The following is an 18,558-nucleotide window of genomic DNA, read 5'->3' on the forward strand; positions in this document are numbered from 1 at the left end:
CGGTGTACCGGTAAGAAGCTGGTACTGGCCTGTACGCAGTCACGGCAGCGCTTTAACGTCAGTGTCCCTTTTGCCTCCCCGTTGGCGGCCCTGCTTGTAGAGGCCCTACCAGCAGGGCCACTGATGGGACGGGGGGCAAAAGGAGAAGTTGCCCCAGGGCCGGTGATTTAAAAGGGCCCGGGGCTCCCAGCCGCTGGTACCGCGGAAGAAGCCTGGGCCCTTTTAAATTGCCACCAGAGCACCAGGCGGCGTGGGCCAGGCACCATGGATGGGCAGGCTGGGGGAAGTTGACTCCCCAGCCCTGCCCCTTCCGCCGAGGCCCCGCCCCTTCCCGGGGCCCAGAGCCGGGCCCCCGTACCAGTAAGTGTTTCATATTACTTTCACCCCTACCTAAGCCCCAGTGTAGATACCGCTAGGTTGAGGGAAGAATTCTTCCACCCTTCCGTCGTCACTGTAGTAAGTGTCTACGTTGCAAGGCTGCAGCTGTGCTGCGGTAGTGTTCCCAGTGTAGACATACCCTTAATCACTACATTGCATTGTGCATTAGAACCATTTGCCATCAACTTCACTGGGTTGAGGACCAAACCCATGTCAATATGAGCTCAGAAATAGTATTGATTTGGACTTATTTGTTTTAACAGAAACACTTTCCCTAAAATACACACTTTGCCAGAGACTGATAATTCTGACATGTTTGTGGGTCTTGAATTCTAAAATACTGGAACAAAAGAGATTTCTATAAGAAGGGCCTAGATCCTATGAAAAGGGATTCATCCAGGTAGATGCTTATGTCCACACGGAGTCCAACCGAAATTGGTGGGACTCTGTGGCTCCTATAGCCATAGGATCACAGCCATATCCTATAGCCATATGATCACGTACCTACAACAAATACTCTCATGTTATCCTTACACATACAGCATTCCCATTGACTTTAGCACTCACATGAGGATTACTCATCTAATTAAGGGTTTGCAGGATCTGCCCTCAAGTTTCAATACACTTGTTTACTTAACCGTTAGTTTAGCTACATTAACTTTGAGAATATTTGTGATTTAGACACATGTTTTCCTTTTTCTTGGTGTTTTCTAATTAATAGGCCTGTACCTATATGTGACATGAATAGGTTCATTCCTACATGATTTCAGTAGGACTAACTGCTTGACTAAAGTTATTCACATTGTATGAGTGCTTATGGGATTGGACCACAAGGTTCGCAAAACACTTGACACTTCTACAGCACCTGTCATCCAAGGACTTTAAAGTATTAGGGATTACCTATACGATGGGGAAGGATGATCTTGTTTTAAAGGCAGTGGACTGAGACTCAAGCTCTGGGTTTGATTCTCAGATCTGCCATAGATGTCCTGTGTTTCCTCCATCAAGTTACTTGATCTCTCTGTGCCTTAGTGAAATGTAGATCAAAGTAGTACTCCCTTTCCCCTACCCTTTATTTGTCTGGTCTAGTCAGGCCTCATTCCAGCAAAGATATACAATTATGCCTAGAATACACACTTCAACTACTTCCATTGACTTTAGAGGGACTACTCAAGGGTAGTAAGTCAAGCCCACACTTCAGTCTTTGCAAGATCAGGAGCTCTTCCAGACCTGGTCTGTCTTACTATACGTTTCTACAGTGCCTAGCACAATGGAGGGGCCTGATTTTGGTTGGGACACTAGTAGCTAAAGGCTTGGTGCATGGGAAGGGGAAGGACAGAATTATTCAAATAGTAGGACGGTGTTGTGTAACACTAGATATAATCCAAGAGACTCGTTTTAGCTAGCTGGCAGCCAGGAGGGGCTAGGGCCCAGCCCAGCTGTTCCCTCCCTTCCAGCTGTTCCCTGCCCCCAACCCCTCCCCCACAGCACATCTGTCAGGACTCCCGTCTGATGCAACCACAACACAACCACGTGGCCATAGGCAGCCGCTCCTCCCCTCTAGCCAATCACAACCAGCCCTGTTGGCCTAAGGGGCGGGGCGTTCCTCCTTTGCCCCGCCCTGCCCCTCCAGAAAAGCACGCGATTGGCCGATTCCAGGCCAGCGGCGGGCGGGGCGGCTGGTCCGAACGCCCGTTGGCCAATAGGAGGCCTCACGCGCGAGCGCCTGCGCCCGCCCGCCGGGGGCTCCAGCTGTTTCGGCGGCGGCGGCTGGCCGGGGCGCGGCGGCGGCGGAGGAGCCCGGGCCCGAGGGGAGCCAGCGGGGCCGGGGCGCGAGCGGGGTCGGGGCGTCCGCGCGCCGCCCATGGAGGCCGCAGCGGGGGGCGGCCCGGCCGCGGGGCCCGAGGCGCTGAGCTGCTTCTCCTACAACCAGGACTGCACGTAGGCGCGGCGGGGCCGGCGGGGGGAGGAGGCCGGAGGCGGGCGGGGGAGGGGAGAATGAAGGCCCGAGGCGTGCAGGGGACTCAGTGGCAGATGGGGGGAGGAGAGGGGAAGAAAAGGGGGGGGGAGAAGGGAGGAGAGGGGAAGGGGGGGGGGAGGGGAGAGGAAAGGGGAAGAGGGGAGGGGGGGGGAGGGGAGAGGGAAGGCCCGAGGCATGTGGGGGACTCAGTGGCAGATGGGGGGGGAGGGAGGGAGTGGAGAGGGAAGGGGAAGAAAAGGTAGAAGGGAGAGAGGGAAGGGGGGGGAGGGGAGAATGAAGGGGGGGAGGGGAGAATGAAGGCCCGAGGCATGCAGGGGACTCAGTGGCAGATGGGGAGGAGAGGGGAAGAAAAGGGGGGAGGGAGGAAGAAGGAGGGGCGGGAGGGGAGAATGAAGGCCCGAGGCATGCAGCGGACTCAGTGGTGATGGGGAGAGGGAAGGGGCGGAGGGAGGAAGAAAGGGAACTGGGGGGGGGAGGAAGAAGAGGAGGGGAAGGGGAGAATGAAGGCCGGTGTTCAGGGGACTCGGAGGAGAGGAGAGGGGAGGGAGGAGGGCAGGAGTCGGATGGGGATAAAGGAGAGTATGGGGCAGGGGGAGGAGAGCCAGCCAGGCAGGCGGGGGCACTGGCCCTGACTTGTCCCCAGAGGAGGGGAGGGAGATCCTCCCCGCTTAGCCCTGTGGCAGGGCAGCTGCACTGGAATGGGAACAAAGAGGCAGCTGTGTCTCCCTGGCTGGCTCCTGTACCTGCGGCTTCCAGGCCAAGTCAAGCTGGTCCTTGCAGCCTTGAATCTGGCTAACCAGGCTGGGCTTTAGCTAATTGTTGCTGCCTCTCAGGCTTTCCAGCTTGTGCCAGGTTGCTGGGTCCCCGCAACTCAGTCTCTGGCCCACACAGGAGCAGCTCTTCTGTTGGGGAAGAGTTGGCCCCAGCATTTCAGACCCTGGATACTGAGCTTATAGGAAGGGTCAGTTGTGCCAAAGCTGTCAGGGTCCTGTTGTTGAAGTTTTCTGTACCAATAATATTCATGTGTCCCATGTTTGAGCCTCGGCCCATGGGGATATCTGGCTGTTGGTGTGCAACTTCACTCCAATTCAGCTCTCCTCTTTCCTTCAGTACAAGCAGCGTTCCTTCTTGTAGAGCCAAACCACTTCTTGTGTTGGGCCCAATCTTGCAAGGTGCTGGGCACCCTTAAATTCTTGCACATTGGAGACAAGGCATTTCATGGGATTGGGCCCCTTATGCCACCCAATTATTTATATTCCAGCTGAGAGGATAGAAAGCTTAACTCCTTGCACAATATAGAGTGGAGTCGCATCATACACGCATTTAACTTACATAAATTCAACTATACATGCTCGACCAAAAAAAAGAGAGAGAGAAAAATAACGATTTAAATAGTGCGGGCTGAGCGGGGCTGGCAGCAGGAATCCTGGCTGCCAGGAGCTGGCGGACAGAACCCCAGACAGCAGCAGGCTGAGCCACTCAGCCCACTGCCAGTCTGGGGTCCTGGCCACGCTGAGCCCGCTGCCAGCCTGGGGTTCCATCCGCCAGCTCTTGGCAGCCAGGATCCCGGCCACCGGCCCCGCTCAGCCCGCTGCCGGCTGAGTGAACGGAACCCCAGGCCAGCAGCGGGCTCAGCGCGGCCGGGACCCCAGACTGCAGGGATCAAAGTAAAATTTTTCTCTTACCAGGAAGGGGCAGGGCCTCAGGCGGAAGGGGTGGGGTTAGGGGGTCAGCATCCCCCGCCAGCCTGCCCATGCTGCCCGGGGCTCCAGCCCAGGGGTAGCTGCCCTTTTTGCCCGCCCGGGGGGGGGGCAAAAGGGGCAGGGATGTTAAAGCGCTGCCACGGCAGCGCTTTAAGCAGGGTCCTTTTGCCGCAGCAGCATTTTAAAGGACCCTGCTTAAAATGCTGCCCCAGCAGCCCTTTACCAGCGCTTTAAACTGGTAGGGGCCAGTACAGACGGTCACCTTTTACCGGTACGCCATACCACCTTAATTTCACCCCTGCCAGATCAGCAGCGGGCTGCTGGTCTGGGGTTCCATCCGCCGGCTCCTGGCAGCCAGCATCTCGGCTGCACTGAGCCTGCTGCTGGCCTGGGGTTCCGCTCACCCAGGCTGGTAGGGGGCTAAATGGGGCCGGTGGCCGGGACCTGCAGCATGCCTTTTAAAAAAAAATTGGCTCGCACACCACCTTTGGCACATGTGCCATAGGTTGCTGACCCCTGTACTTTATGGGCAATTTAAGGGATTTTCAAGGGTAATTTTGGCTATACACAATTTTTGTCTTATGCGCTGACCTTAGAACCTAACCCCCGCGTAAGGTGTGACTCCACTGTACTTGTTACACACCCAGAGCCATGTGTCTGTGGCAGTGCACAAAGCATCGTTGTATGGGTGAGTGCCTACATGTCACAACATATGATTGCGCCCTTCTCAATCTGATATAGTTTGGGGCACTGGAGTTTAATTCCATCTCACATCACACTTCCTGCTTTATCAGTTTGTGCTTTCCTCACTTAGTGTCACTGTTGTGCATTCAGGGCTCGGCTGGTCATGAGCTACGTTGATGTTAACTGTGAAGAGCTGTAATGGCAACATCTGGATGCCTATAGAGATGATGTGAGCCTTAGTTTATGCCTCTGCTTTTTTTTGTTAGAGCCATTCAGTGCACATTTCTTGGCAAAATGGGCATTTAAATAGTTGTTCAGCTATGAACTATTTCTTGGCAAGATGACTTGTGTGGTAGCATGCTAAGTGACGCTTCCATCGGGTGATCTCACTGCTTTACAAGGCAGGGTGCATGCTATGTCCAGTTTACAGATAGGGAAACCTAGGCACAGCAAGTGTCTCTGCCAACTTCACCTAGCAAGTTAAATATCGGGGCTGAAATAAAGCCTTGGTCTGACAGTCTGCTTCCGTAGCCACTAGACTTGAGCATAGTCTCCAATACATTTTAAAAGAGGCAAAATGTGAACAGTATTCTTCCTAATATTTAATAATCCATCTCAACCCTGAGTCTTCCTAAGTAGCTCAAAACTATTGCAAATACAGCATAAGTTTTGCAGGAGTGGGGAGGTAGGTTTTCCTAGTGGTTTAATCCAGCAGTGGATGTATTCTTATGCATAGGTATTTATGGAAAACAGAATGTGTTCTATAGTTGCTAGAACAGTAGCTTGCAGGAGAACTGAATTATCTATTCTGCAGTTAACTGGATATCTGCCATCAAGAGCAGGCCTGTGGCTCTTGGTAAATGTCTGGTACCAATCACCAATAGCTGTCCCTGCACGGGGAACCCCCACAGAGGGAGCTTTATTGGCTGTTCTTCTAAAAAGTAGCTAGCTCCATTAAATAGTGTCAGATACAGTTTTGCTTAACCTATGGTTTCTGTCTGCAAGAGAGCAACTTTTACTGGATCCTTGGGTGGTCACTTAACAGAAGTTTCACTTTAAGAGACATGGGCTGCATTCTACTAGTTCACTTGCCCTTTACTACAAGACCAAAGTCAGTTGCTAAGATATCCTTATTTATGTACTCAAGAAAGGTACAGGTACCAATATTTCTACAGAGATTTTGAAAGAAATAGAGTTCTGTTGTTACGTTTGCACTGTTATCTTACATTTCCAATTACTAAGTATTTGAACAAAGAGTGCTTTGATGGAGTTGGTGATGTGCTTCTGATGTGGCGACATTGAAGAGTGCTACTGTACAAATACTTCACTGTTCTCCCTTGGTCTGTGATGTTCTAAACTGGTTGCTGATTTAAACTTAGGCCTGGTCTACACTATTGGGGGGGGGGGGATCGATCTAAGATATGTCGACTTCAGCTATGCTATTCTTGTAGCTGAAGTTGCATATCTTAGATCGAATTAGAATCACTTATTTAGTGTCCTCGCGGCGCGGGATCGACAGCCGCCGCTCCCCCGTCGGCTCCGCTTCCGCCTCTCGCCCTGGTGGAGTTCTGGAGTCGACAGCAGAGCGATCGGGGATCGATTTATCACGTCTACAGTAGACGCGATAAATCGATTCCCAATAGATCGATCACTACCCGCCGATGCGGCGGGTAGTGTAGACGTGGCCGTAGATGTTGACAATGACTATAGTTAAGATCTGGCTAGAGCAAGTCTGCATGGAAAGAATAAGCCACCACTTTGCACACATACACTTGTGTCTCATTATCTTTCTTGGTGTCCTGAAGGCAGTAATCAAACCAGTAAGGCCTACACAGCCCCCGCCAAAACTTCAGTATTTCTAGACAGACATTTAAAGACAGTCTCTCAGCTTAGATGCATTGGAGTCAGAGAAGGGTCTTGCTTCTGCTGGGTAGAAGTCTTTATTGGTAGCCTAACAAGTGTATTATTCCCTTTCCCTCCCCCTACCAGGCTTTGGAGATTTTTGTATGTATGGAAGTTCTTACACAGCTTTAGTAATGATGCTCAAGTTAATATAGTTGATAGTTATTAACTTCTCAAGGAAGTTAGTAGGGACTTCAGTTTAAAAGCCAGATGGTGGGATATGGCCCCAGTGTATGTCAGTTTTTCCTGCTGTGAAATAGGACTATTGAACCCTCTTAGGGTATTCTGCAATTTAATTAACATTTATAAAGCTGTCAGCCTCACATGCAAATTGCTATTAAGACACGTTGTTGTGTGCACCCAACAGTCAGATAAGAACCCCAACTACTAGGGTGGACAGTTATATCTGCTTTGCGTTGAAATTTGAATATATGACCAGGGGAGTTGCTCCCTATAATTGATGCATTGTATTAGGATCTACTAATTTAATTTTCTATGATACTCAGTGGTTTCAAGGTTAGAGCAATACACTGTAAACTAATTAGCGCACATTTTCTCTCTTGCAGCTCCCTGGCAATTGGAACCAAAACTGGATACAGACTTTTCTCCCTAAGTTCTGTGGAGCAGCTGGACCAAGTCTATGAAAACAGTAAGTCTGTTCTTGATGCAGCAGAATATTGGATGATAATAGGCTTTAGTTTGTATTAGTGCACTTCTGATCTGCCTCAAAGGAGCAATTCCATGTGGTTAGCTTTCCTGCTGTAGCACAGATGGCATCTGCCTCTACCATATCCTCACTGGAATAGAGCTGTGCTAGTTACAGCTATGTTTAAAGGGACATTGTCAGGTTTAAAAAAAAAAGAAACAAATCAATTGGAAACACATTCTTACCTATATGACTAATACCGTTGTAGGTTATTAGACCTGAGCATTTAAGAGCCAATTCACTTTTCACTATTAGGTTGTTAGTTCACGTTTTCCATTATTCAGACTGAATGAAGTATAGACACTAGTCAGTCTTGCTTTCTGGTAATTTCATATCTCCATTCTTATAGGTTAGCTCAATACAACTGTGTTTGAGTTGCAGACACAAGAAGACTTAAATGCAAATGCTTCCGTTAGGATCAGTAAGTTTTAGACACAAAACTTCAGCCTTCTACCTCATCTGCAAGGAGCTTGACTCTGTTGAGCAGCTTTTTTGTTGCCAAACTGTATATGATGCAGTATTGTTTGCTAAACTCAGACTACATTATAGATTAGATTTTAAAAAATGCTCTAACCTAGATGCTCTGCTAAAGCCCTTTAACCTTGTTAGAACACAATTTAGCCTTACGCATACTGATCTGCCAAATAGTGTTGATTCACAGCCAACTTGGTTTAAGACCTTGAAGTCCTGCATAGGTCACCTGAGGCCCTTTGTCAAATTACACTATTTTGTCAACCAGATTGGGGGTCACCTACTAGAAACATGGTAGTCCCAACAGATAGCGAGATTTTAGTCTCCCAGCACAGCTGGAACCACACAGGGTTCCTGAAACAGGCTATAATCATGGATTTCTGCAGCCTTCGGAAACACTGTTTGGTTCCACTAACAGTGGCAGCTGGAAGAGCGTTTTAATACAACAGTGTAGTCTGTGATGCTAACAGGATCCCCAAAATGGTATAAGTGACAATGTACAAGAGACCAGGAGCACAGGCTGGCTGGCATACTTTAGGGGGACAGTCCTGATCCACACTAGTTAGAGAGCCCATACTAGAATATTGTTATCTCCAGAGTTGCCTGTTGTTTTTACACCCCACTTAAAATATTGTAATCCAGGTCAAGCACAAGAATAGCGTTTAAACAAGATTGGAGCTAGCACAGGTCTGCCCGCAGCATGGGTCAGTGCAGGGATCATGTAGAAAATTCGCTGCCTGCAGCTGGAGTGAAAAAGGAGGCACTTCTCCCAGGTTATCTGGGTGTACTGAGGAGGAGGGATTGTGGTGCTAAGAGAAAGAGCCCTCTTTATTTAGAGAAAGTCAACCAAAGTACCATGATGGCCCTTGGCCACTGTGCGGTTGGGGAGGAAGAGAATATCCTGTGTCTTGTCTTATCTTTAGGCCATCCCTTTCCTCAGGGAGCCCAGGACAGTGCAGCATGTAGTTACAGGAAATAACAGACCACGCCCTGCTTGTCTCCTGCCTCAGGAAGTCCTAATCTGTCCGCTCACAGATTCATCTCTTGTCCTGGGAGGGAGCTAGAGAAGCTCCTTACAGGGGATGTATTTCCCTGGATTAAGGTAAACACCTAGGAGGCAGGGCTCATTCCCTGCTATATCCTGTTCCCTCCTGATTAACTACAGCTGGAGGGCCCAAATGAGGCTAGTCATTTGTGGCAGGTATTTCAGGCACTAAGTTCCTGTCTCCAAAGGAAAGACCAATTAACCCTTTCCTGTCTGGGCCCAGTGCACACCCCATCAGAAGGCCTAGATGCAGCCATGCCAAGGAAGGGTAATTGTTAATAAAAGCAGAACTGTCATGACTAAGCACTTAACCCTTCAGCTCCTGAGCTAAGCACAATGCATGGGGGATTTTACTCTTTAAGAGCCAGACCCAAGATAAAAATATCCTTCTCACTTTCTTTTGGCTGAGCAGATGAAATCCTGGATGTTTACGTCGTGGAGCGCCTCTTCTCCAGCAGCCTGGTGGTCGTAGTAAGTCACACCAAGCCTCGGCAAATGAACGTCTATCACTTCAAAAAAGGGACTGAGATCTGCAACTATAGCTATTCCAGCAACATCCTGTCCATCCGGCTGAATCGGCAGGTAAGGGCATCGATTACTTGTGCATTAATAGTCAACTAAGTCTAAACACAATAGGCCTGACTCTGCCCACACCTCGCTCTGGTTTTAGGTCGTTCTTGCTCCATTGACTTCTGTGAGGTTATACCCTCTTCCTTTAGCCTTATGCTCTCCTCTGTGCAAAAAGGAGAGGTCAGAGAGGCACTTTCATACCTACTGGTACCCACAGGTGATCTACATCTTGAACTGCTTTAGCCCTTAGACTCTGTCACTCAGTTACATCTACTTAACAATACATAACTTGCATCCCCTCTGAATATGGCTCAGGCATGTCCCTTAGTGAAATGTATGTTTTAAATACATTCCTTCCTACATTTCCTTACAATAACTCCATGTGGGATGGGATGCTATGTGATGGCAAAATGTTGCTGGTGAACTTTAAATTGGAAGATGATAAATTAGCTACGCTCAGTTTACACAGCAGTAAGCAGTTAAACGAAGCTGTTCCAATTAAACAAAATCGCATGCTCCAAAGGCATGTAAACTTTTTTTTTCTACCACATCTTCTCCCTGGATGCCGTGCTCTGGCTTCTGACCTACAGTGGCATCTTTGTCACAGATAACATAGTCAAAGTTAATAACACAAGCCTGGGTGTAATTTGAACTTCGCCTAAAGGCTGATGTCTCAACTAGCATCCATCAGCAGCTCATAGCCTCGCTGTGTTTTTTAAAAGTGTAGCTAGTACCTGAGTCATGCTGAAGAAAGCTTTGAATCATAGAAGATCAGGGTTGGAAGGGCCCTCAGGAGGTCATCTAGTCCAACCTCCTGCTCAAAGCAGGACCAATCCCCAACTGAATCATCCCAGCCAGGGCTTTGTCAAGCCTGACCTTAAAAACTTCAAAGGAAGGAGATTCTACCACCTCCCTAGGTAACACATTCCAGCGCTTCACCACCCTCCTAGTGAAAAAGTTTTTCCTAATATCCAACCTAAACCTCCCACACTGCAACTTGAGACCATTACTCCTCGTTCTGTCACTGCTGCACTTATCCTGTGTCCTAGCAGCTCTCTGTTGTTTTTTTAGGATTTAAAGTCTTCTTTTTTCCATAATCTCTTCCAAAAGACATTATCGGTTATAAAGAGTGGAGTATATTACAATACAAAAATAAACAGACTGTATAATTGTATATAATCAGCCGTTTCTAGGTTAGCAATAGTGAAATCTGCAGTAAGCATCTCCAACAGGCAAGCCCTGTCTTGAGTTTCTAGTAAAGTTTTGTATGATCACGGGCTTCCTATAGCTTGTGCTATACTGTAATTAACTTTGTACTAAATTAATTTCTTCACTGAAATGTATTGTGGCAGGTAAGAGGATCTGGTAAAATCATCACTTCCTTTTGAGTTCTAATTTATGTATTGCAAATTTCAGTGTAGTTCTAGGAGCCTACCATTCAGTTTGGTGGTGTTTACTCCCCTGTGCAGTCTCATGGGCCAGAAGGATGCCATGGAGGAAGGATGGTACAGTGGTTAGGGCACTGGCTTGGGACTTGGGAGACCCAGGTTCATTGCAAGTCACTTGGTCTCCCTGTGCCTTAGTCCCCTAGCTATAAATTGGGAGCAATTGCACTGTCCTGTCTCCTGCGGGGGTTATGAGGATAAAGACATTCAAGATGGAGGTGCTCAGACACATGGATAGATGGTGTAAGTGTCAAAGACGAATATGAAGGAAGAACTGCATTATTCTAGTGATAAAGTCACTGTCCTGAGAAGCCGAATGCTCTAGCCCAGATGGATGCAATACAAAATGGTTATGACCCAGCCCTGGAGAACAGACAGTACCAGGTCAGCACAGGAGAAATAAGCAAAAGGGAGTTTTGAAGACGTTCATTTGTCACATGGGATGAGAGCTGTTCCATACCTAGCGAATGAGAACGCACACCCTCTCATGCTTGCCATTGGGCATAACTGTTTATTTCATATCAGCTGTCATTAAAATGTATATACAGTGTTGTAGCCATGCTGGTTCCAGATATTAGGGAGACAAGGTAGTATTTTCTATTGGACCAACTTCTGTTGGTGAGAGAGAGAAACTTTTGAGCTTACACAGAGCTCTTCAAAGAGCTTGTCTTTGAAAGCTTTTCTCTCTCACCAAGAGAAATTGGTCCAATAAAAGGTATTACCTCCCCCACCTTGTCTCCTAAAAATGTGTGTGAAGCAGATTCATCTAGACTGTTTGCAGGATGCTATATGACAGAATTGCTGGCTCACCCAAATATCTGAGAGAGCGTGCACAAAAATGTCTCTAAATACTGGACACAAGGTGGCCCAGATCCCCCATCATGAATGCATTTTGTTTCCGTGCATTGCACCGTGAAATCAGTACAACCTGGGCCAAATTTATCTGTGGTGTAACTCTGACTTCAGGGGACTAATCTAGCCCCTCTTGCGAGTTAATCTGGTGGAGATCAGCTTATGCATTCACTATGTTACTCTGAAAACGCTTGTCTTGGATTTGAGTATGGAAACCATACTGCACTGGAGAAAGTCCATCGTAGTGTAAAACCCATCCAAGTCAGAGAATCGCTGTCAGCCGTGGAAGTTTAAATAAGAACAGCTCTCTTTGGGCAAACAGTTTTGTCTTTTGGTTTGATCTCTTAGTGGAAAATCTTTGTTATTCATACTGAAGAATCCATTTGAATTAGACTCTCAGTTGCTGTTGATTCATGGAAACACTTTGTTTCCAACCCTCTTATTACTTGTACGTGGTGAAAAACAAGATTTTTTTATTTTTTTTTTTTAAATGCTGGAGCAGGGGCTTGTGCTTTTGACTAGTGAGAAGCAGTGTTTATGTTTTAATGAAAATTCCCTGTGTTTTCCTTGGATCTCTTGGCTGCAGTCCTGCTGCCGAATCCTTTTGATGTACTTAACAGAAGGACCCTCGTTCCTTCTCAGTGTGCAGGTCAAGATAACTAGTCCGTTTGTTGGTATCTAAATGAAAGCGTAGAGGAAAGTGCCATGGAGCAGTAAGCAACAGAAGCGATACATTCTACAGAATGTACGCTGTATTGATTATAGTTCCGTCTCTCACCCCAGGAATTACTACACACAGTTCTAAGGCACCATCCCCAAGCATCTGAGCAAGACGTGCAAACGCCTCCACTAGCTCCTCATCCGTTTCAGCCGCTCAAACCTGCCCTTCTTCGGCCCAACTCTCCATTGCTTGCCTCTTGTGCAGTGCTTTACACCAGTGCAAAGTGGGGGGCAAACACTCCCACTCTCATCTGATGCTGGTGTTAATGACAGCTCAAGGGGCAGAGCAATGGAGAATTAGGCCTTTTGTCTGAAACTCTCCATGGACTTGTTCAGGCCTCCCTCCCTGCTCCCACCATTCACCTGGTGTCTGCCTTCCTAGGATCTTGTTCTTCTTGGTACGGGAAATTTCTCGTCCGGAGCTCCTGTCACCTGAAACAGCTTTGTTGTATTTCTGCCCCTCAGACGCTCCATCTCACATCTGAAAACCTATTTGCATTCTCCCCCAGGCACATACGTCTCTCCCTGTGCTTCTCTCTGCCTGTATATCAGCAGCATTGTATTGTAGAACTCTGTGAAGCCTTGAAACGCCTTTGCATACCATACACTTAACACGCTTTATTTTCAAGTCTCCATTATAAAGTCGAGGGCTGTTCTTTTGGAAAGTGCCATTGAAATTATGCTAAACGCATGCCTCCCTGGAAATCCTAAATGGTTTTGGGAAACAAAGTATGGGCTGCTGTGGTTAGCAGGAATAGAAGCTTCTCTTATAAGAAGGCTTTGATTTCAAGTATCATTGGTTGAGCCTGTAGTTACTCGCCAAGGTTTTCAAACATGGGTGTCTAAAGTTAGTCACTGAAATCCATATATAGCCCTTAAATAAGTGGCCTGATGGCCAAAGGCATGGAAGCACCTGCCGCTGCAGGCACCCAGGTCTGAAGGTTCTGGCCTGGCCTTTTAGTGCCAGGTTTTCAGAGAGGCTGAGCACCTGCCATTTCCATTGATGCTCGGGGGAGCTGCAGGTGCTCAATGCTTCTGAAAATAGGCCCTCAGCTGCCCAGAGCTCCCTCTCCGTTACTTTTCAGTGCAGAATACCTTGGTGACAAATGTCTGATTACAGTGCCACTGTTTTGAGGCTCAGTGCTGCGTGATCAGGGCCCTAACGTTAACATCATGACCACACTAGATACAGCTCTGGGGAATTCCTGTGTTCCTTGCCATCAGTATTGCGAGTGGCTTCAGGCTAGGTGGGTGAATGGACGAACAGCACAATCAGATGGAGATGGTGCAGCTGACATTAGCTGTCATTCCCTATCCTACTGCCAAAATAAAGTGTTTCTCCTCTGTTGTTCCCACTGAGCAAATCAGCCACCCTGCAATGTGTGTCCCCTGGTTGGAACTTGAATGCCGGCCCACGGCTTGGCTATGCCATAGACCAGGGGTCTCCGAACTTTTTGAATTGTGCACCCCCAGGGCCAGCTCTGGGGAAGCAAAATAAAGAGCTGCCACCGGCCTGCCGCCCAGGACGGCGCGGGGGGAGGGGCCGGCCTGCCGGTGGCACTTCTTCGGTGCGCGCCTCCTGCCGCGCACCCCCACGGATGGTCTTGCGCACCCCACTTTGGAGACCACTGCCATAGGCAGCCCTGGAGCGGGAAGCAGAAGATAGATCGTGCTCCCTGATTCTGAGTTAGACGGCATCCACGAGTGGCAGGCGCTTCTTTTGGAAGCGGTGGGAGCCTCATCACTTGGACATTTTCAACTAGATTGGACAAAGTTAGAGTGAGTGTATTGCAGGGAGCAAGGCCACGCTGTGGAGGAAATAGACTAGAAAGGATCTAACAGCCTCTTTCCCCTCTAATTTCTATGATTGTAAAGTGTCCTGCTACTAAAGAAGCCACAAAGAGAGAAATGTTAAAAGGAAAAGCATGGTTTGGGTGGGGAAGGAATGAAACTCTGTGGTATTATGAGACCACTGGCTGCACCCAGATAATCCATAGCATTCCCACAGCACTGTACATTTGCAAGTGCTCTTTAAAATCAATTCTCTCATAAAGTCAAGTCAAAAAAGATTAGGGGGTGTAATCTTGGTTCCAAATGCAGGCAGTTCTTTGCAGCCATGTGGTGTAAAACCGAGGGCTTCTCAATTGCAACGGATTTGAGAGGAAGATCTTCATCTCTCTGATCCATTTTGGAGTTCAGAGATGCCTGGTAACTCTCTCTGATTGCAAGGGCCTGAGTGAAAGTGTGAACTTCGCTGTGAAAGACAAATGTAACTGGCACCTGCTGACATGTTTTGTGTGTATAGGGGGAGGGTTAACAAGTTGTGGTTCTGTATCTGTCGACTGTTTTGTTGCAGAGGCTGATTGTTTGCCTGGAGGAGTCAATTTATATTCATAACATTAAGGACATGAAGCTTTTGAAGACAATCCTGGATACCCCTCCAAATGCAACAGGTAAGTAAAGGGAGATCTGATCAAAGGAAACTAATGACAAGCCAGGTGTTCAGCAGAGAGCTCCACAGATCTGAAACTTCACTGTAAGAATTTAAATCAAGTCAGTGTCGGCATTCTTACTAATGTATTTAGTTTAGCATGTAGAATCCAGAAATGCACTGAAGAGAGTAAATCTTACCAGTGACCTGTACGTGTGAGAGGAGCCTTGTCCCAGCAATGCAGAGCTGGGGGAGCGGGAACCAGGGGTGGAGAGGGTGCACAGCTGAATGGGTGAACTGCACCAAGTTACAAGGAAATAACTTCATTGAAGGACTCTGGCAACACTGCTAGGACTCGGTCTAACTGCATTTATCTCACTGCAATACTCTTGTTGTAGATTGTATAATACATGGCTGCCTTTAAATTCCCAAACATGGGTTGGCTAAGATCGACACTCTGATGTGAGTTATGGTAAAAGGAAAGGGATTTTGTTCTCCGAGTATTAGGTTTTTAGCTGAGGACCTTGGAAGTACAGGATGCATGTATAACTGACATGTCTGACTGCTCTAACCCCAGGATCCAGCCTACACCAAAATCTCTTCCATAGCTGACCTCCAACAGGCAACATTCTGTCTCAAGCAACCACTTAAAAGTATCCCTAAAATTCCCAGCATAATTTACTTCAGCCGTACAATCAGATGGCCCTGACATGCTCCTCTCCCACATCTTAACCTTCCTGGAGTTTGCCTTTATTTTTACATAAAGTCACAAAGTCTTAAGGTAGGACCATACTTAGACTTCACCCCACGAGATCCTTCCTGAATGGGAGGATTAGAATTTCTCCCTTCAGGACTTCCTGCTCTTTCTTCTGTCTTACTTCAGATATGCTCCCAGCCTTTTGTGTTCCTGTGCAAATGAGACCCAGCTGCTTTTGCTGCCAGGGTGAGTCAGCAGAATAGCTCTGTACCTCCACACAGGGTCATGTAGCTTGACACTTCATTATAGACTTCTAGTTAGACCATGGCCCAGATTCTCTCCAAGCCAGTGTACACCCTAACAGAGGCCTGTGGCAGCCAGGAAGGTGTTTACCATAGTGGAAAGTCCTTGCAACGACTCTTCTGCCAGGGACCTGCATGGGGCCAGCCCCAGAAGTGTACAGTGCTGGGCCGGGAGTGGGGTGTGGCCAGTATGTCTAGGGACTGCACGAATTCAGTCCATCTCTCTGAGCAGCCTCTGCCAGAAGAGTTCCTGTGGAGCCTGGCCACAACTTAACGCCCCTCCTTGCCCGTGGCAACCTCATAGAGGGAAGGCGGCAGCAGAACCCACCTGGGCTTCCCTCAGCTGAATCCCCCCCTGTCCTACTTAGGGGGAATCCAGCTCTTTATCCACTAGCCAATGATTTATTTTGGTGGTAGGAGGGCAGTCTGCAGTGGCTGCTTAAGGTGGGTTCCTCTGTACACTGTTCTGATGTCACAGCCATGGATTGTGGCATCTCTCATTGTAGAGTCGCTGATGCAATTCATCTCCATGGAACGAATGCTGGGCTCCTTGGCTTTCTGGGGACACAGTGTCTGGCCCTCCAGAATGACCTACTTTAGTCTCCTAACAGATGGTCCCTTGCTGAGGATTAAACATACTAAAGCTTCACATATAATTTAATTTTTTTTTTTTTTTTTTAAATCCAAGGGGGACACACACCCAGGCATGCCATTGTTCTCTAGTAGCCTGAAAGGATCATCGTCTTGTTTCAAAAGCAACAGCACGCAATGATAACATGGATTATCTGAAAGTCCAGGGCAGTCAGTCAGTATATTGATGAAGGCATTAAGAGGGGGTTTGCAGCATACAGCAAACCATGCATGCACAGCCAGTGTCCTTGGACGGGAAATGTTCTCAATAACTCTCTCCACAAACTCACTGCAACCAAGTGTTGGCGAAACAACGTTTCCTGCTGTGGTTCCACAGAGAGGCTTTCCAGGAAGGTTGCATCTGATTAGTGTTGCCTTCTCAGTCACGTTTTGACATCTTCCTCAGCACAGGTAAATGCCCAACTAGGGTGAGTCTGACCGTGGATTTCAAGTGCGAGGGAGCCACCCTTGGTTATTGGAGTGCTAACAGCACTTAGCACACTGAGTGCTTTTCATCTCCCAAGAGCTTTACAGGCTGCTAACAAGTCGTCTCCAGCCACCACTGTGAGGGAGGAGAGGGAGCACAGCCCTATTCTGCAGATGGGGGAAACTGGGCAGGAAGGTTAATGAATCCCCCAAAGCCACAGAGTGAATCTGTGCCAGAGGCAGGAAACTGATTCCTGAGTTCATGGTGCTCAGATCCATTCAAAGGCTACAAGATCATGTCAGTGGGGAGTTGTAATTAGGCCAGTTGCATTTTTACCAATGATGTCAGTTGCTCAGCAGTGGGATGGCTGCAGTATATTGACCCTGGCAGGACATTCTGCTCTCACAGGGAAGCCTCTTCCAACAGACTGTTCTCTTACTGCTCTTTCCCTGGTCCGGGAAGAGCCATATTGCCTGGAGACTTGAACTCGGCCCATCTCTGATTTTTCGTTTCCCTCCTCTCTCTCTCAGAAACTGTAGCATCAGGCCCGGCCTCTGCTTCAGTTTCCCCTTCCTGGATCCAGTAACTGCATCAAGGCTCTCCTGTATCAAGCAACACCCCTTTGTGGGTTCTGGTTTATTAAACTAACAGCACAGTTCAATTTCAACTTAAGTCAAACTGGTCTTCCCCTGACTCCTGCAGCCCCTTTTTGCTCTGGGCCACCCTCAGACTACTCAGTTATGCTAAGGACTGGACTGATCCCTGGAGTCTGACAGTCCCTGAGGTAGCATGGAGCTTGCCACATCTGCCCCATCCTGAGCAGCACTCCGAATCGGGGCCCATGTTTGCTTAGTTTGGGAGCCCTTCACTGTGTAATTTGAATACTCTGAGATGAGATTGTCCTGCACCGTCGGAAGAAATCGGACGCGTTGCACCTCTACCTCAGTGGCTATGGTGCTCTTTGTGCCTTAAAGAGGTCAGCTCTGTGTATTTGTATTCTTCTTTTTCCCTGGCCTGGTTTCCTGTTTGAGTCTTCCAGACAGGCCTGTAGCAGGGCACGATTGACTCGGAACTCAGCTTCTTAATCTTGAAAATTCTCTAGATCCTGTGTCCTCTCCAGCCTGACAGGAAACTGTTTCACGGAACAGTCTCCGTTGTTGCCTTTAAACGGTAATGACTGATAGCCAAGGCCTTCCTTTTGAGGGAACTCGTTTCTTATCTCTTTGACCTTTTATCTGCACTTGTTATCAAAAAGTCTCTGGTATATCCTTGATTTCATTTCTGCCCCCTTCGCCCCCCCAGATCACATTGTTCAGGCTTTATCAGCTGCCTTGTGTTATTTAAAATGCTTTTCCCACTGCTGTCAAGTTTATATGGCTGCAGCTCGCCTCAGTCCAAGGTAGAGCAGTGACTAGCACTGTATAAATACCCTAGATTGATAAAGGGATATCTCAGGCTATTGGATGCTGCTGTTCAGTTGAGGCTTTTGTTCAGTTAAACAATGATCTGAAACACTAGCTGCAGCTAATCCTGCACTGCTGTTGGGCATTTGCCAAGGCAGTATCCTGGCATGACCAGCCCCATGAAGTGTGGGTGGGGGGGAGGTGCATTTCC

General features: G+C 48.1%; 1 protein-coding gene across 2 annotated transcripts in view; it reads left to right on the top strand.

Annotated features, from left to right (window-relative positions):
* Positions 1-2,164: 2,164 nt before the first annotated feature.
* The window catches only part of WIPI1 (WD repeat domain, phosphoinositide interacting 1), a 33,226-nt gene continuing 16,832 nt past the window's right edge, over positions 2,165-18,558 (top strand). For both annotated transcript variants that reach the window (XM_037914618.2, XM_037914617.2), the window contains exons 1-4: positions 2,165-2,319; positions 7,215-7,297; positions 9,283-9,452; positions 14,814-14,910. In XM_037914618.2, the coding sequence (XP_037770546.1) occupies positions 2,243-2,319; positions 7,215-7,297; positions 9,283-9,452; positions 14,814-14,910 (427 nt within the window). In that variant the 5' untranslated portion in view covers positions 2,165-2,242. The remainder of the gene's footprint in view (positions 2,320-7,214; positions 7,298-9,282; positions 9,453-14,813; positions 14,911-18,558) is intronic.

This window comes from Chelonia mydas, chromosome 14 (assembly GCF_015237465.2).
Source record: "Chelonia mydas isolate rCheMyd1 chromosome 14, rCheMyd1.pri.v2, whole genome shotgun sequence".
Classification (NCBI taxonomy): domain Eukaryota; kingdom Metazoa; phylum Chordata; order Testudines; family Cheloniidae; genus Chelonia; species Chelonia mydas.